Here is a 21,240-nt window from a genome sequence, read left to right as displayed (position 1 = left end):
GATGACCTATATCAACATAATATCATTAAACTACATTACAGATGACCTATATCAACATAATATCATTAAACTACATTACAGATGACCTATATCAACATAATATCATTAAACTACATTACAGATGACTCCACCAGCTTGAGGTCACTCTCCCACCGTATAAATGTTCATCACGAATGCAATTAACGTCAGTAGTTTGACCTCTGGATTCTACTAAGAACCCTTATCCTAGGTAACTAGTAAGTACAGACATTACATCTGCCAAAGTTCATTCAGGTTAAGCTCCTTGTCATCAATTTGTTCACTAAAAAAGCCATTTTTATTTCTACATTTCAAATAGTCTGACCCTGCCTTTCGCTGAGTGTTCTGGCATTGATCTGAACTTGCCGCTCTGCCAGAGTATTGAAGGTTCAGGTCAGTTCTCCATTAGTGACTTATCAGGGACCTGCCTACCTGATAGAGAGAGTGGCAGAGCGTGAAAAGCACAGGGCGGCATCCCCAGACAATGAGATTTGTGCTACTTCGCTACCCTAGAAGGAGAAAGGCCATCTGGCTCTAGTCTGTCTGACAGAATAGCTCTGGCTGGCGCTAGCTACTTTCTACTCTTGGCTCCGGCAATAAACAGCTGTCAATTTTCAGAGTGGAATCTGGGTAATCAGAGGAATGTATTATAGAATGCTCTCAGGGGTGGGCAAAGGACCGAGATATTTGATTGGGTGTGGAGAACTATACCTTGGTGTCGTGTCGAATGGGAGAGGTTGGACTTGGTAGAGAGATCTCGGTGGCTTTCGTGGTCTCATCCTCCTCCACCTCCTCCACCTCCACCTCTACTTCCACCTCTACTTCCACCTCCACCTCCACCTCCACCTCCACCTTTACTTCCACCTCTTCCTCTGCCTTCCTCTCCTCCACCCTTTTCTCCGGTGTCACGGTGGTGATGAGGTCGCTCATGGCGATGCCCTTTGCCCTTCCGTATAGGTCCGAGCCCATCTCTGAAGCATGCACATAGACGCACATGCACGCACACGCACGGACACAAGCACGCACATACCCACACACACATACACACACAGATCATTTTCCATTTAGGGAATTGTCATTTTCCTTTAACGGAGGCAATATTGCAGGTCAGCGGGTTGGAGAGGTAATGCTAATGAGCTACAGTCTGTATCCGCATAGTCATCACAGCCATTGACTCAGGAGATACAGGAGATATTAAATCCCATTCTTGTTGATAATAACAAATAATAACATATTATCAACATCAGAGCTTTTCTATCAGATATGATCTGTAATTAAAGCAATATTCTGAAATCATTGTGTGGTTTGAAATGACAAAGCTAGCCCTGAGCATTTCATATACAAAAGTATGTGGACACCACCACAGCATACAATGACATTCTAGACAATTATGTGCTTCCAACTTTGTGGCAACAGTTTGGGGAAGGCCCTTTCCTGTTTCAAGATGACAATTCCCCGCGCACCAAGCGAGGTCCATACAGAAATGGTTTGTCGAGATCGGTGTGGAAGAATTTGACTGGCCTGCACAGAGCCCTGACCTCAACCTCATCAAACACCTTTGAGATAAATTGGAACGCCAACTGCTAGCCATGTCTAATCGCCCAACATCAGTTGCCGACCTCACTAATGCTCTTGTGGCTGAATGGAAGCAAGTCCCTGCAGCAATGTTCCAACATCTAGTGGAAAGCCTTCCCAGAAGTGGGGAGGCTGTTATTGCAGCAAAGGGGGGACCAACTCCATATTAATGCCCATGATTTTGGAATGAGATGTTTGATGAGCAGGTGTCCACATATTTTTGTCTTATATAGATCATGTAGTGTAGCTGCTCATAGAATCTTATCAGCAGTATGATATTATACAACAATATCATCAAGAGTTTCAGGTAAAACAGTAAGCAACTGGTGAAATACCAGGGTCTAGGAGGAGAAATACCAGGGTCTAGGAGGAGAAAAGGGTTTTTCTGATTTAATATATAATAATATATGCCATTTAGCAGACGCTTTTATCCAAAGCGACTTACAGTCATGTGTGCATACATTCTACGTATGGGTGGTCCCGGGGATCGAACCCACTACCCTGGCGTTACAAGCGCCATGCTCTACCAACTGAGCTACAGTTTCCATGCGGAGGTTTTTCTGATTGGTTGACAACTCTCATCATAAATGCTCGCTATTTACATCTTCTTGGACTGGAATGCTAAATCCCTGATAACCTGTCATGTTTAAGCTCCTCGATACGCAGGCCTTACAAACATTCTTTAACTTACCGCAGCTTGGGAATTTTCCCCATTGACTGGAAATCAAAGGCTCAAACTACTTGTTAAAGGCTCCTTTCACACACTGAAATATCAATTTAAAAAACTACTGCATCAGAGGGTGTAAACGAGTCAGAAAATCCAAAGGTATTGGATGTGCTGTTAACTGACACATAAAACGATGCTCCGTCGTTGCTATGTGTCAGTTACAGATGAGAGAATGGAAGGCATCCCTGTTGTGGACCCAAACACAGCAAGGAAGCTGTATTCTATCATTCAGCCAAGAAAAACACATATCCTAACCAATATTAACTGTATCTAGGTTAACTTGTACCATCTCCCTACATCTGTGACGGCACAGAATGCACTTTGACTCCATGTTACGAGCTGGGAGAAAAAGTGAGTAAATGTCAAGTCTCCTTATAGATACGGGCCACATTAACCAATAGCGGCCAAGCTAACACAACAAGGCGTTTTTTGTTTCCTCCATATTATTTTGAAACAAACAACTGCAAGTGAACAGCTGTGAAGCGAAGGCCATGGTGCATTCACATGCTAGGCAGGGAGCTCCCCCAATCAGCACGGGAGCATGCAAGCCTGGTCAGCACTGAGGGGGGAGTCTCTAAAAAGGGCCCAAAATACAAAACAAAATGGCCCTCGTCAAAAATAGGAAAAGCGAAGAAGCATAAATGTGATAATTAACTAGCAGGCATAGCTAGCAGGGGCTACATCTACTGTTAGCATGTACAGAGACACACAGTGCATGATATCTACCTGTTGGTTTAGCGACGTTAAAACTAGCAGGTGGTTCAATTCTCGGGGATATAGACTGGGGGGTATTCCTTTTGGGTGAACTCCTTTTGGGTGAACTCCTTTCGGGGGAACTCCTTTCGGGGGAACTCCTATCGGGTGAACTCCTATCGGGTGAACTCCTTTTGGGTGAACTCCTTTTGGGTGAACTCCTTTGGGTGAACTCCTTGTGGGTGAACTCCTATTGGGTGAACTCCTATTGGGTGAACTCCTATTGGGTGAACTCCTATTGGGTGAACTCCTATTGGGTGAACTCCTTTTGGGTGTACTCCTTTTGGGTGTACTCCTTTTGGGTGTACTCTGCGGAGCTGAGGAGGATTGCATAGAAATTCAATATTAACATGATGATGTAATACTATTCAAATCTGAGCATTAGGGAGTCAGCTGAGCACTTGAGAGAATATTGTTGGTTTATATTATAATTATGTAGAGATATTGACTATAGATTTGAATACATGAATGTTAAAGGATGTGTGGGTTGTGTCTGATTCACAGTGTTATGGAAAGCCTCAGACTAAGAGATGGAGTTGAGTCTTACAGTGCTAGAGGATGGATACACTTTCGGATGGGAGGAGAACCAACCGCCAGACACTGAACTGACTCCCATCAATGAGAAGTTGAGACATAAATATCAATGTTGCCTTTTCGGTCCAATGATAATGACGAGTCTGAATCTAATACGGGCCCCAAGGAGGCTCATATTAAATTGGCACCACACCCAATTGGCAGAGTCTCTCTGCCACATCAGTTAGCTAGTGAAATTCCGCCAAAAGAGCTCGTCACCCCGAGATGAGACATCAGCTGGGGACGCCAGCTACAACAACATTTACATTCAAATGGACCGGTTTTCATCCACAGATCTGATACGATAGTGACGACCCACGCCGGCAATCAAGACAAAGACAGCTGGCTCACAGAGCACTGGAAGGGGCATAAATCAAATTAAAAAACAAATTCTCCAATTAATCAGTGAACGGGGCCGAACAGGGGAGAACTGGGGGTTACAGGGGAGAACAGAGAGAACAGGGGAGAACAGGAAAGAACAGGCTAGATCAGGGGGTTATAGGGGAGAACAGGAGAGAACAGGGGAGAACAGGGGGTTATAGGGGAGAACAGGGGGTTATAGGGGAGAACAGGAGAGAACAGGGGAGAACAGGGGGTTATAGGGGAGAACAGGAGAGAACAGGGGAGAACAGGGGGTTATAGGGGAGAACAGGAGAGAACAGGGGAGAACAGGGGTTATAGGGGAGAACAGGAGAGAACAGGGGGTTATAGGGGAGAACAGGAGAGAACAGGGGAGAACAGAGAGAATGGGGAGAACAGGAGAGAACAGGGGGTTACAGGGGAGAACAGGAGAGAACAGGAGAGAACAGGGGGTTACAGGGGAGAACAGGAGAGAACAGGGGAGAACAGGGGAGAACTGGGGGTTACAGGGGAGAACAGAGAGAATGGGGAGAACAGGAGAGAACAGGCTAGAACAGGGGGTTATAGGGGAGAACAGGAGAGAACAGGGTGTTACAGGAGAGAACAGGGGGTTACAGGAGAGAACAGGAGAGAACAGGGTGGTACAGGAGAGAACAGGGGTTATAGGGGAAACAGGGGGTTATAGGGGAGAACAGAGAGAATGGGGAGAACAGGAGAGAACAGGCTAGAACAGGGGGTTATAGGGGAGAACAGGAGAGAACAGGGTGTTACAGGAGAGAACAGGGGGTACAGGAGAGAACAGGGGGTTATAGGGGAGAACAGGGGGTTATAGGGGAGAACAGGGGGTTATAGGGGAGAACAGGAGAGAACAGGGGAGAACAGGGGGTTATAGGGGAGAACAGGAGAGAACAGGGGAGAACAGGGGGTTATAGGGGAGAACAGGAGAGAACAGGGGAGAACAGGAGAGAACAGGGGTTACAGGGGAGAACAGGAGAGAACAGGGGAGAACAGGAGAGAACAGGGGGTTACAGGGGAGAACAGGGGAGAACAGGGGGTTATAGGGGAGAACAGGGGGTTATAGGGGAGAACAGGGGTTATAGGGGAGAACAGGGGGTTATAGGGGAGAACAGGAGAGAACAGGGGAGAACAGGGGGTTATAGGGGAGAACAGGAGAGAACAGGGGAGAACAGGGGGTTATAGGGGAGAACAGGAGAGAACAGGGGAGAACAGGAGAGAACAGGGGGTTACAGGGGAGAACAGGAGAGAACAGGGGAGAACAGGAGAGAACAGGGGGTTACAGGGGAGAACAGGGGAGAACAGGGGTTACAGGGGAGAACAGGAGAGAACAGGGAAAAAACAGGGGAGAACAGGGGGTTACAGGGGAGAACAGGAGAGAACAGGGGAGAACAGGAGAGAACAGGGGGTTACAGGGGAGAACAGGAGAGAACAGGGGAGAACAGGGGGTTACAGGGGAGAACAGGAGAGAACAGGGGAGAACAGGGGTTACAGGGGAGAACAGGAGAGAACAGGGGAGAACAGGGGGTTACAGGGGAGAACAGGAGAGAACAGGGGAGAACAGGGGGTTATAGGGGAGAACAGGAGAGAACAGGGGGTTACAGGAGAGAACAGGGGGTTACAGGGGGTTACAGGAGAGAACAGGGGGTTATAGGGGAGAACAGGGGGTTATAGGGGAGAACAGGGGGTTATAGGGGAGAACAGGGGGTTATAGGGGAGAACAGGGGGTTATAGGGGAGAACAGGGGGTTATAGGGGAGAACAGAGAGAATGGGGAGAACAGGAGAGAACAGGCTAGAACAGGGGGTTATAGGGGAGAACAGGAGAGAACAGGGGAGAACAGGGGGTTATAGGGGAGAACAGGAGAGAACAGGGGAGAACAGGGGGTTATAGGGGAGAACAGGGAGAACAGGAGAGAACAGGGAGAATGGGGAGAACAGGAGAGAACAGGGGAGAACAGGGGGTTACAGGGGAGAACAGGAGAGAACAGGGTGTTACAGGAGAGAACAGGGGGTTATAGGGGAGAACAGGAGGTTATAGCGGAGAACAGGAGAGAACAGGGTGTTACAGGAGAGAACAGGGGGTTATAGGGGAGAACAGGGAGAATGGGGAGAACAGGAGAGAATAGGGTGTTACAGGAGAGAACAGGGGTTAATAGGGGAGAACAGATAGAATGGGGGAGAACAGGGGGTTTCATGGGAGAACAGGGAGAATGGGGAGAACAGGAGAACACAGGGGAGAACAGGGGGTTACATGGGAGAACAGGGGAGAACAGGGAGAACTGGGAGAACAGGGAGAATGGGGAGAACAGGAGAGAACAGGGGGTTACAAGGGTTACAGGGGAGAACAGGGAGAATGGGGAGAACGGGTGACGACAGCGGAGAACGGGTGAAAACAGGGGAGAACGGGTGAGAACAGGGGAAAACAGGGGAGAACGGGTGAAAACGGGTGAGAACAGGGGAGAACAGGGGATAACAGGGGATAACAGGTGAAAACAGGGGAGAACAGGTGAAAACAGGGGAGAACAGGTGAAAACAGGGGAGAACGGGTGAGAACAGGTGAAAACCTTGGAGAACGGGTGAGAACAGGGGAGAACAGGTGAAAACAGGTGAAAACAGGGGAGAACAGGGGAGAACGGGTGAGAACAGGTGAAAACAGGGGAGAACGGGTGAGAACAGGGGAGAACAGGTGAAAACAGGGGAGAACGGGTGAGAACAGGGGAGAACAGGTGAAAACAGGGGAGAAGGGGTGAGAACAGGGGAGAACAGGTGAAAACAGGGGAAAACAGGTGAAAACAGGTGAAAACAGGTGAAAACAGGGGAGAACAGGTGAAAACAGGTGAAAACAGGTGAAAACAGGTGAAAACGGGGGAGAACGGGTGAGAACAGGTGAAATCAGGGGAGAACGGGGGAGAACAGGTGAAAACATGTGAAAACAGGTGAAAACAGTGGAGAACAGGTGAAAACAGGGGAGAACAGGTGAAAACAGGGGAGAACAGGTGAAAACGGGAGAAGAGGTGAAAACAGGGGAGAACGGGTGAAAACAGGGGAGAACGGGTGAAAACAGGGGAGAACAGTTGAAAACAGGGGAGAACGGGTGAGAACAGGGGAGAACGGGTGAGAACAGGGGAGAACAGGGGAGAACGGGTGAGAACAGGGGAGAACGGGTGAGAACAGGGGAGAACGGGTGAAAACAGGGGAGAACGGGTGAAAACAGGGGAGAACGGGTGAGAACAAAAGCAGAGGGTGCGTTGCCGAGCGAAGATGTCAAAATAACACAATGGGGGCGTCTGATAAATTCCTGTGGCGAGTATCCATTCCCTCTTCGTACACAGCCGCTGTCACTATAAGCTATCTAACTGCGGCTACCTCTGTGAGCTGTCCTGAAAAATAAAGGACATTACCCATGGTCTGGGACTGGTTGATAAAGACAGGGGAGAGGGGGACAGCCCTGGGTACTTTGAGGGGATGAAAAGGCGATGTGAGTGCAGAGGATAAAACAATGGCTACAAGCTGTAATGAGTCTGAGCGACATACTGAGGCTTTAGCGACTTCACAGCACGGCTGCTTAGGGAGGTTCACGCTTTCATGTAGACTGGGAAACGGTGACGCTATCAAGCAAACGGCCACATTCAAGACAAACGGTGAACAAAATGGCTCTGTGGAGAATATGAAGTTGCATTGTTCTAGGGAATTTCAAGGGAAAGTATACAAAATACCAATTTCCTATTCACGCCAGTGACACTTGTCAGCCAATGACAGGTCTGGAAGGACCTGAGTCAATGTCAATGGTTGTGAAGACCAAATCAAGTGTGATTGATTGACAGATGTCACAAGGTGTGCAGTGGTATGGCCATTATGACAGATGGGTTCATTGATTGATTGGTGCCTGAGCTGTATGGTCAAATGTACTGTCCTCTTGACACCCTATCAGCTGAATTCAACAGCTTAAGAGATAGTAACTTCAAAATAGTCTGGACATAGAGACAGAGGGGGACAAGGACAACATGATTTTCTTGTTCATTTAGGTTGAGTCGTTTTTGGTTGATGTCCTGTACCTAGCTTTATGGTGGCGCACTCGATGCTTTCAGGCAAATTTTCCCAAAACACAAACTCTATGGGAAGAAATGTGACACAATCCTCTTTCATTCCTAAGAGAAATGTTGATGGAACTACGAACCTCCGTCCAGGCTGCGCGACATGATGTAGCGCTTGCTGGTGGAGCGCTCGAAGCGGGGCGCCGGACGGACGATCTGGGAGCTGGCTCGTCGCGTCTGGGCCTGGGTTCTCCCACTGTAGCGGAACTTAGAACCCAGGTTTAGGAACTTCTTGGGGGGAGTTTCTGGAGACACCAACCTAGAGGACCGGGAGGAATGGTGAGGTCAGGAGAACAAGGAGGAGGTCAAGCAAGCCACACTATTACAGCAGGGATAAGAAAATGATCCTGGAGGGAAGCAGGGAATGTAGGCTTTTACTCCAACCCAGCGTGAAGATAATCAAGACAATATACAATAGCTATACATTTACTTTCAAAACCCTCCACTGAAATGGCAGATGTCTACACGTTGAGGTGATGGCCCAGGTCTCACCTGAAAAAGGTGTGGTGCTCCACGCAGACTTTCCATAGTCGTTTGGCCGCCCGATGGTTGGGGAGCTTGAACCCGATGGTGCTTTCAAACTGCTCAAACTGACGGCAAAACGTACAGAAAACACACACACACACACGTCATTCTATGTGGTGTCATTCTATGTGATGTCATTCTATGTGATGCCATTCTATGTGATGTCATTCTATGTGATGCCATTCTATGTTATGCCATTCTATGTGATGCCATTCTATGTGATGCCATTCTATGTGATGCCATTCTATGTGATGTCATTCTATGTGATGCCATTCTATCTGATGCCATTCTATGTGATGCCAATCTATGTGATGTCATTCTACATACATGAAACAGGATAGGGACACTTCTTTCATGTTAGGAGGGCCATGCTGACATGCTTACCTCTCCGGGGCGTATTTTGATGTAGAAATTATTCCTTTTATAGGAAATCTTGAGGACCTTGGGCCAGGCGAACCTGTTGATGCGCAGGCGGTCACGGTAGATCAGAAGACCGCTAGAGCACACGCCCAACATGATCTCAACACCCTCAGAATCCTGGGAAGGACCGTCAGGAACACACACCGTGGTCAACAACTTGACACTACTCAAACTACACTTTCTATTTGATTCTTTATTGCAAAATTCCTGAAACATCTGCAAACTGGTATAAAAAAAAACAGGGAACTTTGGGAAAGTTTCTGTAATGTTGCAACTCAAACTAGTTTCACATTGAGGTAGCCTGGGTGTCAGTCAGTTTGGGCTTGACTCAACGCACGTTTTGGATGTTGTCCTCAGTTTACTGTCGGCAGGGCTCGTCAACTCCATGCCTAAAGGGCCAAAGTCAAATCAAATCAAATCAAAATCAAAGTCCTGCTTTTCTTTACTACCTAGTAGCTCATTGAACGATGAATGTTACTAATTGACCCAGAGAGTCCAGAGGTGTTTCGGCCCTCCCGGCCTGGTGTTAAACGGTCCTGTTCTACAGTATGTCCACTCTTTACTAGACTCTTATACCAAGTGGAAATAAGAGAGCATCCTCTTTTATTTCTTATTTCTCGTGTTTTTTATTAGTGTTTTTTAATATACTTAAAAAAATATATTGTTGGGTAGGGCTTGCAAGTTCAGCATTTAACTGTACTTGTGCATGTGACAAATAAAATGTGTACATGATAACAGGAAAGTAGTTGACTAATGCCAAAACAAACTGAAAACCAGGCAAAAAAAGGTTTCTTGATTATTTAAAAAAAATATTGGTTCACAATATCCAGACACCACCACTTTCTCCTACATGATAGACGGCCTAAGACAACTGGCGATACAGCAAACCAATTACAAAGCATTTCTCAATGACGGATTCAAATTAGCTTTGTAATTTAAATCAAATGAAATCATCATGAGAGCTGTTGTAATGTCGACGGACATATTTTACCGAAACCAAGAACTCAAGAGACAAGAAATGGACTTACATTAACAGAAACCAATTATTTATCCTAAAACTATCTATTTTCACAACTCCCACTTTCACTAGTGATATATCTGGCTTTATAGCCAGGAGCAGGTCTTGGGCTCTTTCTCAATTGCCTAAAAATTCCGTCCTCTCCTCTTCTCCTTCATTGCACTGACCTGAAAGAAGTGACCAGGTGAAAGAAGTGACCAGGTGAAAGAAGTGACCAGGTGAAAGAAGTGACCAGGTGAAAGAGGTGACCAGGTGAAAGAGGTGACCAGGTGAAAGAAGTGACCAGGTGAAAGAGGTGACCAGGTGAAAGAAGTGACCAGGTGAAAGAACCGACCAGGTGAAAGAACCGACCAGGTGAAAGAAGTGACCAGGTGAAAGAAGTGACCAGGTGAAAGAAGTGACCAGGTGAAAGAAGTGACCAGGTGAAAGAGGTGACCAGGTGAAAGAGGTGACCAGGTGAAAGAAGTGACCAGGTGAAAGAAGTGACCAGGTGAAAGAACCGACCAGGTGAAAGAACCAACCAGGTGAAAGAACCAACCAGGTGAAAGAAGTGACCAGGTGAAAGCCAGTCTAATGATGATCTTCCACCATCTTGTTTTTACCTGTCACGTTCCAATCAGTGCAGATGAAGTTAAGGAGAGCACAGATTTTGAAGAGAATTTAAAGAGCACACTGATGTACTTGTCTTAGCTATGTAAATGTGTACTGAACAAAAATTTAAATGCAACATGCAACAATTGTAAAATATTTTAATGACTTACAGTTCATAGAAGGACATCAGTCAACTGAAATTCATTAGGCCCTAATCTATACATTTCACATGACTGGGCAGGGACGCAGCCATGTGTGGGCCTGGGAGGGCATAGGCCCACCCACTTTAGAGCCAGGCCCAGCCATTCAGAATGACCCCCCCCCCATCCCCCGCACACACAGATATTTTAATGAACATTAAAATATCTGGCAACAGCTCTGTTGTACATTCCTGCAGTCAGCATGCCAATTGCACACTCCCCCAAAACGTGAATCATCTGTTGCATTGTGTTGTGTGACAAAACTTTAGAGAGGACTTTATTTGTCCCCAAGCACAAGGTGGACCTGTGTAATGATCATTCTGTTTAGTTCGCTTTGTGATATGCCACATCTGTCAGTTCGATGGAATATCTTGGCAAAGGAGAAATGCTCACTAACAGGGATGTAAACATATTTGTGCACAACATTGCGTAGCGTTTATATTTTTGTTCAGTTTAGTTTATGGTAGTAATGAGCAACACTCAGGTATGTTCAGCTGTGTTGCACTACGAACTGTGTTCCAGTTTCATAGATGCTGAAGGTCTACAATGCAGCAGGAAGCATTTTGTCTAAACTTTCATTCGCACACCGCAATATGATGGCATTGCAAGGCCAGTGAATGTAATGGTGATGGAGGAGTCTATCACTCATGAGGCAAAGCCTATGACTGCAGTGACATCTACTCTGGTCTAAAATCTAATGCCATGTTCCAATTTTCACACTAGCATACCACCTGAAATGCATTCCTGATTGCTTCATTCAAGTGGCATGTTAGTGTGGATATTGGAAAGTAGCCTATGTGGGGCTAAGGTGGCAGATACAAGTCACATGACATCACGATGATGAGGCCTTCCCCAAAAGGTCTTGAAGTCTGCAGATCAACACAGTCGTGGTGTCACAGAGCAGATGGGGGGACAGAGAGGGTCCACAACTCCCTGTGAGTGGGATATATATGCACTGGGGCTATGAAGGGTGGGGTGGGGGGGGGTGATGTCCTATACCTCACAACAGCCACCTAAGAGACTACAACTACAGGCATCCACAATGTCAACTCGAAACTGTGGTGAGCCAACCCCACACAGCTCCAAACAATGGACTCTAACAGGACATGCACGAAGACAGGGGTTTTCAGACAGTAACATACATGTGACTTTACATACACACAAACCAAATGCAAGCCTTACCTCACCCTTAGCTGGAGACAAGCACTCAAACAGGCTTCCTACCAACTAGAACATTCAGTAAGAATTAGAAAACACAATCATAGGCTGTTCTGACCAGAGGGAAGGTTTCCATGCTATCAGTGAGATCTCTTATTTGGTTATTAACGCAAATCTGAAGTGAAATAGCTGCATGTCATTATTTCATTATTATTATATTTCAAGACAAAACAATATGCTTACTCTATTACACATTTGGTGTGAGGAGGTGAATGGTTTTTCCATCATTGCGTTGATTCACATGAGGTCAGATGATATAACCCAATCAATCGTTGGGTCAGGCTATATATACATGGCTGGCAATGGAATTGTATTATTATTTTGTGGCATCCAATTGGTAGTTACAGTCTTGTTTCATCGCTGCAACTCCCGTACGGACTTGGGACAGGCGAAGGTCGAGAGCCATGCATCCTCCGAAACACAACCCAACCAAGCCGCGCTGCTTCTTGACACAATGCTCACTTAACCCGGAAGCCAGTCACATCAATGTGTCATAGGAAACACTGTGCACCTGACGACCGTGTCAGCATGCATTACGCCCGGCCCGCCACAGGAGTCACTGGTGCATTATGGGAAAAGACATCCATGCCGGCCAAACCCTCCCCTAACCCGGACGACGCTGGGCCAATTGTGCGCCGCCCCACGGGTCCCGTGGGGCCATTTCCATCCAAATCTATGATATTTTATCTAACAGGGCCATTTCCATTAAAATCTATGATATTTTATCTAACAGGGCCATGTCCATCCAAATCTATGATATTTTATCTAACAGGGCCATTTCCATTCAAATCTATGTTATTTTATCTAACAGGGCCATTTCCATCCAAATCTATGATATTTTATCTAACAGGGCCATTTCCATTCAAATCTATGATATTTTATCTAACAGGGCCATTTCCATTCAAATCTATGTTATTTTATCTAACAGGGCAATTTCCATTCAAATCTATGTTATTTGAATTGACTGTGCCATATGCATTCAAATCTATGTCAGCGAATTGGGTTTTTGATTTACTTGGTTACTTAGATTTGGGTAGTTAGTCCTAAAATGTGATCCCCAGCTGACATTGCAAACAACAGAAACAAACAACATAGTTACAAAGGAACAATTTTCAACACAAAACAGACATTAGCGAGTAATAGGTAGACCATGTCTAGAGAACACACCTCTGATTGGCTAAATTCAGACCATGTCTAGAGAACACACCTCTGATAGGCTAAATTCAGACCATGTCTAGAGAACACACCTCTGATAGGCTAAATTCAGAACATGTCTAGAGAACACACCTCTGATAGGCTAAATTCAGACCATGTCTAGAGAACACACCTCTGATAGGCTAAATTCAGACCATGTCTAGAGAACACACCTCTGATAGGCTAAATTCAGAACATGTCTAGAGAACACACCTCTGATAGTCTAAATTCAGAACATGTCTAGAGAACACACCTCTGATAGGCTAAATTCAGAACATGTCTAGAGAACACACCTCTGATAGGCTAAATTCAGAACATGTATAGAGAACACACCTCTGATAGGCTAAATTCAGAACATGTATAGAGAACACACCTCTGATAGGCTAAATTCAGAACATGTCTAGAGAACACACCTCTGATAGGCTAAATTCAGAACATGTCTAGAGAACACACCTCTGATAGGCTAAATTCAGACCATGTCTAGAGAACACACCTCTGATAGGCTAAATTCAGAACATGTCTAGAGAACACACCTCTGATAGGCTAAATTCAGACCATGTCTAGAGAACACACCTCTGATAGGCTAAATTCAGACCATGTCTAGAGAACACACCTCTGATAGGCTAAATTCAGAACATGTCTAGAGAACACACCTCTGATAGGCTAAATTCAGAACATGTCTAGAGAACACACCTCTGATAGGCTAAATTCAGACCATGTCTAGAGAACACACCTCTGATAGGCTAAATTCAGAACATGTCTAGAGAACACACCTCTGATAGGCTAAATTCAGACCATGTCTAGAGAACACACCTCTGATAGGCTAAATTCAGACCATGTCTAGAGAACACACCTCTGATAGGCTAAATTCAGAACATGTCTAGAGAACACACCTCTGATAGGCTAAATTCAGACCATGTCTAGCGTACACACCTCTAATAGGCTAAATTCAGACCATGTCTAGCGTACACACCTCTGATAGGCTAAATTCATACATTTAGTAGCAAGGTTAAACTAAACTAAACTTACTTCTCCTAGAGCCGGGTTTTTGAGGTGTCACTGAGAGCAGTACACAACACCATGGATTGGACCTGAAGTGGGGTTTGAGGTGTCACTGAGAGCAGTACACAACACCATGGACTGGACCTGAAGTGGGTTTTGAGGTGTCACTGAGAGTAGTACACAACACCATGGACTGGATCTGAAGTGGTTTTTGAGGTGTCACTGAGAGTAGTACACAACACCATGGATTGGACCTGAAGTGGGGTTTGAGGTGTCACTGAGAGCAGTACACAACACCATGGACTGGACCTGAAGTGGGGTTTGAGGTGTCACTGAGAGCAGTACACAACACCATGGACTGGACCTGAAGTGGGTTTTGAGGTGTCGCTGAGAGCAGTACACAACACCATGGACTGGACCTGAAGTGGGTTTTGAGGTGTCACTGAGAGCAGTACATAACACCATGGACTGGACCTGAAGTGGGGTTTGAGGTGTCACTGAGAGCAGTACACAACACCATGGACTGGACCTGAAATGGGTTTTGAGGTGTCACTGAGAGCAGTACACAACACCATGGACTGGACCTGAAGTGGGTTTTGAGGTGTCACTGAGAGCAGTACACAACACCATGGACTGGACCTAAAGTGGGTTTTGAGGTGTCACTGAGAGCTGTACACAACACCATGGACTGGATCTGAAGTGGGTTTTGAGGTGTCACTGAGAGCAGTACACAACACCATGGACTGGACCTGAAGTGGGGTTTGAGGTGTCACTGAGAGCAGTACACAACACCATGGACTGGACCTGAAGTGGGGTTTGAGGTGTCACTGAGAGCAGTACACAACACCATGGACTGGACCTGAAGTGGGGTTTGAGGTGTCACTGAGAGCAGTACACAACACCATGGACTGGACCTGAAGTGGGGCTTGAGGTGTCACTGAGAGCAGTACACAACACCATGGACTGGACCTGAAGTGGGGTTTGAGGTGTCACTGAGAGCAGTACACAACACCATGGACTGGACCTGAAGTGGGGTTTGAGGTGTCACTGAGAGCAGTACACAACACCATGGACTGGACCTGAAGTGGGTTTTGAGGTGTCACTGAGAGCAGTACACAACACCATGGACTGGACCTGAAGTGGGGTTTGAGGTGTCACTGAGAGCAGTACACAACACCATGGACTGGACCTGAAGTGGGGCTTGAGGTGTCACTGAGAGCAGTACACAACACCATGGACTGGACCTGAAGTGGGGTTTGAGGTGTCACTGAGAGCAGTACACAACACCATGGACTGGACCTGAAGTGGGGTTTGAGGTGTCACTGAGAGCAGTACACAACACCATGGACTGGACCTGAGGGTTCAAACAACAATGATCCAAATGGCTATTGACAAAGGACAGGGAACCAGGCAGCATCATGCAGCTGCTGGGGGTCAAGGGGCAGGGAACCAGGCAGCATCATGCAGCTGCTGGGGGTCAGGGGGCAGGGAACCAGGCAGCATCATGCAGCTGCTGGGGGTCAAAGGGCAGGGAACCAGGCAGCATCATGCAGCTGCTGGGGTCAAAGGACAGGAAACCAGACAGCATCATGCAGCTGCTGGGGGTCAAAGGACAGGGAACCAGGCAGCATCATGCAGCTGCTGGGGGTCAAAGGACAGGAAACCAGACAGCATCATGCAGCTGCTGGGGGTCAAAGGACAGGAAACCAGACAGCATCATGCAGCTGCTGGGGGTCAAAGGGCAGGGAACCAGGCAGCATCATGCAGGCCATAACAATAGGGCTTTTTCAATTCCTGACAGGGCAGACATTTTGAAAAACAACAACAGGGTTGGGGTCAATAACAGGTAGCCTGTTTTGTAAAAGTTTAATTAGGCCACTTTACCTTGGCATGGTGCAGGTCAACTCCGTACATGGACAGTTTCTTCACGTTTTCCAGGAAGTGCATCTCAGCGTCAGCTGGCGTCATTCCTCTGGAGAGACAAAGATACACACAGCTTTTTGTATGGGTTTTTGACAGCTACTTTTGAGACCATGACTTTCTCTTCCATTAGGTCAGACAGACGGACAGACACATGTACAGAACACCAGACTGACTTGTAGTTCTAAAGAGACAGATGAACAGACAACCAGACTGACTTCTAGTTCTAGAGAGACAGATGAACAGACAACCAGAATGACTTGTAGTTCTAGACAGACAGACGAACAGACAACCAGACTGACTTGTAGTTCTAGAGAGACAGACGAACAGACAACCAGACTGACTTGTACACTCTTAGAAAAAAAGGTGCTATCTAGAACCGAAAAGGGCTGTCCCAATAGGAGAACCCTTTGAAGAACCTTTTTGGTACCAGGTAGAAATAACCCCTTTGGTTCCAGCTAGAACCCTTTTGAGTTCCATGTAACACCCTTTCCATAGAAGGTTCTACATGGTGTCCAAAAAGGTTTTACCTGGAACCAAAAAGGGTTCCACCTGGAACCAAATAAGGGTTCCACCTGGAACCAAAAACGGTTCTTGTATGGGAACTGATGAAGAACCCTTTCTTCTAAGTGTCGTTCTCAACAGACAGACTAACTTGTGGTTCTTGTGCAGGTCCATGACCTTCTCCTCCAGCTCCTTGGTCTGGTTGGGGGCGAAGCGGAACTCGCTGACGTAGTCCGTCCCAGACTCCTCGAGATCGTAGTCCCCCAACTCTGATTGAACCGTGTAGGATCCCAGCACCGTGTGGGTGGCGAAAGAGCATGGCAGACGCCCAGACACCACGTCATCCCTCAACTGGAGGCACAGGTAATATCTGCAAGGGGAGAGAAAGGGATGAGAGGGCGAGGGACAGATAGAGAGGGGTGGGGAAAGAGAAGGGAGAGTGAAGGAAGGAGTTTGTGTCATCAGGAGAGAAAGGGATGAGAGGGCGAGGGACAGATAGAGAGGGGTGGGGAAAGAGAAGGGAGAGTGGAGGAAGGAGTTTGTGTCATCAGGAGAGAAAGGGATGAGAGGGCGAGGGACAGATAGAGAGGGGTGGGGAAAGAGAAGGGAGAGTGAAGGAAGGAGTTTGTGTCATCAGGAGAGAAAGGGATGAGAGGGCGAGGGACAGATAGAGAGGGGTGGGGAAAGAGAAGGGAGAGTGGAGGAAGGAGTTTGTGTCATCAGGAGAAAAAAGAGAAAGAGAGAAAGAGCGAGAAAGAGGTCAATGGAAATAATGCACACAGGACAGTATTTCATTGATAAAAATGTTTAATTTGTTATTATGCTTATATACACTGAGTATACCAAACATTACGAACACCTTCCTAATATTAAGGTCCATCCCCCCGGCCTCCCGAGTGGTGCAGTGGTCTAAGGCTAGCTGTGCCACTAGAGATTCTGTGTTCGAGTCCAGGCTCTGTCGCAGCCGGCCGGGAGAACCATGTGGCGGCGCACAATTGGCTCAGTGTCGTCTGGGTTAGGGGAGGGTTTGGCAGGCAGGGATGTCCTTGTCCCATCGTGCACTAGCGACTCCTGTGGCGGGCCGTGCTCAGTGCAAAACCCAGCAGCGTTGTAGCTGTTGACACAAACCGGTGTGACTGGCACCTACTACCATACCCCGTTCAAAGCCACTTCAATCTTTTGTCTTGTCCATTCACCCAAGGCTTAAAAATCCTTCTCTAACCTGTTTCCTCTCCTTCATCTACAGTGACTGAAGTTCACCTGGATTCACTTGTTCAGTCTATGTCATGAGAAGAGCAAGTGTCCTTAATGTTTTGCATACTCAGTGTATATCCCGAAAGTGGAACTATAGAAAGTGTCACCTTGTAATATCCTCAGACAGCTGTGCAGGGTCTGGAGGGTAGAACTTCACATTGAATGAAAAATTCCAGGCGGCTCCTGCAGTGTACAAAAACAGCCATTTAATTGAAATGACCCTTAAACAGCAGGAAAGAACCCAGATTGTGCCTTTAAGCCGGAGTAACTAGCATGCTGGCTAACTTTCAAACCACGCAGAGAAATAACGTTCAAAAAGCCATATTCTACACACCTCTGATCTGTTTCTTCATCTCCTTGGATTGGTCTAACCAGTTCTGGTTCAAGAGTTCAAGAGGACAGCGTTAATTCACGTCAAAACATGTTCAAAACACTCATAATTACACAGCAAAATCAACAAGACAAATTCCACCTTTTGGTTTTCGATGTCCCGGAATGTGATGCCAAAGTAGTCCTTTTCCAGGAGGTTGAGCTGCTCACACACTTTGTCAAATAACACATGGCCTCTCTCCCGTTTCTGCAGATAGAGACGAAACACTTAGATGAACCTACATTCTATTGTTCCTGAAATTATACATTGGACAGATGTATACTGCGGCATACAATTCTTCTGATCTCAAACCCCTCCTAAATGACAACGGCATCCCAACGCACTAAATTGTGATATATTCCTCGCACCGGTTCGGGAGTCGTTTAATGATGGATAGCTCTAAAGGAGAGAATCCACACGACTCAACTATACACAGGGGAAGAAGTCGCCTGTTAAAAAGGGCTCCACTCCCATTTCCCAGCATCACACCATTTTGTGTCACATCATGATGAGTGTCCTAATGTCTGCTACCTTGCCTGGCCCTCGCAGGGTGAGATCCAAGGCTCCCTGCCACCATGATATGTCAACCTGTGAGGCTCCCATTGCCTCTAAATAAGCAACATGCCTTAATGCTACGTAAAAATAGTCCAAAGAGGTGCTTATACTGAGCCGTGAAAAACTATTTGCCCCCTTTCTGATTTTCTCTATTTTTGCATTGTTTTGTGCATATTTTTGATACTGAATGTTATCAGATCTTCAACCCAAGCCTAACATGAGTTTACAAACAAGCCCTCAAAAATATGCTTATTTTATTTATTTAATTGACAGAGTTATGCAAGACCCAATGAGGAAAAGTAATTGCCCCATTAATAAAACCTTGAGCTGCAATGACTGTAACCAAATTATCAAGAAATATTGTATATATAATCAAATGCTCCTACTGCAGAATTATTTTACACCTGCGACGAACCTGGTATGTCCAAACATGTCACCTTGAAACAGAGAAAGATTGTGAGGGTTATTTTGTAGAGTGTTTCTGGAGTAAAAAGAGAACAAGGGTTTCAAAAGGGATCTTTGGCTGTCCCCATAGGAGAACCCTTTTTGGTTCCAGGTAGAAACCTTTTTTTGGTTTTTAGGTACAACTCCTTCTGTGGAAAGGGTTCAACATGGAACAGAAAAGGGTTCTACTTGGAACCAAAAAGGGTTCTTCAAAGGGCTCTCCTATGGGGGCAGCCGAAGAACCCTTTTAGGTTCTAGATAGCACCTTTTTTTCTAAGAGTGTTGCTAGGTTTGTTAAAACTGAGACAAACCAAGTCTCTGCAGCGTACCGTCACATCCCATTGGTCTCAGTTCAAGTGTCTTGACGTCCACAGAATCCTCTAAGACTCCGATAATTATCTCTCTCATCACGATCAGAGAGACAAAACTCCTCCAAGAAAAACACATCTGCTCCTTCTGTTGTCACTTCCTCTGAAAGCGTGGGATCAAAATGAATACTTGAGATGGGCTACACAGAAGTTGTGCCATTCAAGCCCACAATAAAGTACAAAACAACTGTGTGTGTGTGTGTGTGTGTGTGTGTGTGTGTGTGTGTGTGTGTGTGTGTGTGTGTGTGTGTGTGTGTGTGTGTGTGTGTGTGTGTGTGTGTGTGTGTGTGTGTGTGTGTGTGTGTGTGTGTGTGTGTGTGTGTGTGCGTGTATATATGCAGCAAGAAAATATAGGATGCAAGAAAATCACATATTTTTGTAAATGAGGAACATCTTATGGTAGGTCTCAGTGATTTACTGTGAAACGCAGTCAAGCCATTTTCCAGGTCGTAAGGCCTCTTGGGAAGCCACTTAACCATTGTAACCTCCTTAAACAATGACCAGTAATAATCTACGCTTCAGGCAACTGCCAAAATGAAGGAAACACTTGGGGGAAACAAAGTATATTGAAAGCAGGTGCGACCACACAGGTGTGGTTCCTGGGTCAATTAAGCAATTAACATCCCATCATGCTTAGGGTCATGTATAAAACGCCCAGTTGCCTATTATTCTGGCTTTGAAGAATCTATGCCAAGGCACATTGAAGAATCATACTTCCAGACAATTGAAGAATCTATGCCAAGGCACATTGAAGCTGTTCTGGCGGCTGGTGGTGGCCCAATGCCATTAAGACACTTTAGGTTAGTGTTTCCTTTATTTTGGCAGTTACCTGTATGTGAATTAGCCTTGGGCAGCCAGCGGCTAACGCTAAAGAACATCCGCTCTCTGCAGCCTCAATTTCCCTTCCAGAAGGAGCACTTCGATCTCACTCACTGTATGAGTGATCAAAACAACATCCCCAAAGCTACAAACAATGCAGCTACTGAACCACAAGGACAAAGAGAGATGGAGAGAAAAATATGTTTTCACTTCCCTATCCGCCACGTCACGACATCCATTACTAGGAGTGTTATTGTGGCATTGATGGGGGCTGATGGATAGTTAATTGGAATGCTGTTTGTGTGGTAGGTCAGAGCACATTGATGAGTCAGACCATTTGGACCAGAAGAAGAGTGGCACGTCACTGCGAGAGAGGAGGGGACGTCATGCCATCATCCCCCTCTCTTTTTATCCCCTCAGTGAACTATCTGTCCCTCTCTCTGTTCTCCACTCTTTTTATCCCCTCAATGAACTCTGTCCCTCTCTCGCCCCCTCGATCCTTCTCCACTTTCCTCTCTTGCCTCAAGTCTTTCCACTCTCCTCTCTCTTCTGACCTCTATCCCCCTCCTCTCTTCTGACCTCTATCCCCCTCCTCTCTTCTGACCTCTATCCCCCTCCTCTCTTCTGACCTCTATCCCCCTCCTCTCTTCTGACCTCTATCCCCCTCCTCTCTTCTGACCTCTATCCCCCTCCTCTCTTCTGACCTCTATCCCCCTCCTCTT

General features: G+C 46.4%; 1 protein-coding gene across 9 annotated transcripts in view; it reads right to left on the bottom strand.

Annotated features, from left to right (window-relative positions):
• Window positions 1–21,240, bottom strand: part of LOC123991381 (protein 4.1-like) — a 123,366-nt gene that overhangs the window by 44,366 nt on the left and 57,760 nt on the right. For 7 of the 9 annotated variants that reach the window (XM_046292923.1, XM_046292924.1, XM_046292921.1 and 4 more), the window contains exons 4-13: window positions 18,435–18,539; window positions 18,297–18,339; window positions 18,070–18,145; window positions 16,860–17,078; window positions 16,169–16,256; window positions 12,053–12,097; window positions 9,026–9,178; window positions 8,609–8,706; window positions 8,200–8,375; window positions 730–989 (exon numbers count right to left, since the gene is read on the bottom strand). In XM_046292923.1, coding sequence (XP_046148879.1) covers window positions 730–989; window positions 8,200–8,375; window positions 8,609–8,706; window positions 9,026–9,178; window positions 12,053–12,097; window positions 16,169–16,256; window positions 16,860–17,078; window positions 18,070–18,145; window positions 18,297–18,339; window positions 18,435–18,539 — 1,263 coding nt within the window. Of the gene's footprint in view, window positions 1–729; window positions 990–8,199; window positions 8,376–8,608; window positions 8,707–9,025; window positions 9,179–12,052; window positions 12,098–16,168; window positions 16,257–16,859; window positions 17,079–18,069; window positions 18,146–18,296; window positions 18,340–18,434; window positions 18,540–19,660; window positions 19,803–21,240 lie in introns of all 9 variants that reach the window. The other 2 variants (XM_046292930.1, XM_046292925.1) reach the window with 2 other exon arrangements.

This window comes from Oncorhynchus gorbuscha, linkage group LG12 (assembly GCF_021184085.1).
Source record: "Oncorhynchus gorbuscha isolate QuinsamMale2020 ecotype Even-year linkage group LG12, OgorEven_v1.0, whole genome shotgun sequence".
Classification (NCBI taxonomy): domain Eukaryota; kingdom Metazoa; phylum Chordata; class Actinopteri; order Salmoniformes; family Salmonidae; genus Oncorhynchus; species Oncorhynchus gorbuscha.
The sequence above is the reverse complement of the archived record's forward strand: the minus strand, read 5'-3'. Positions and strand labels throughout refer to the sequence as shown.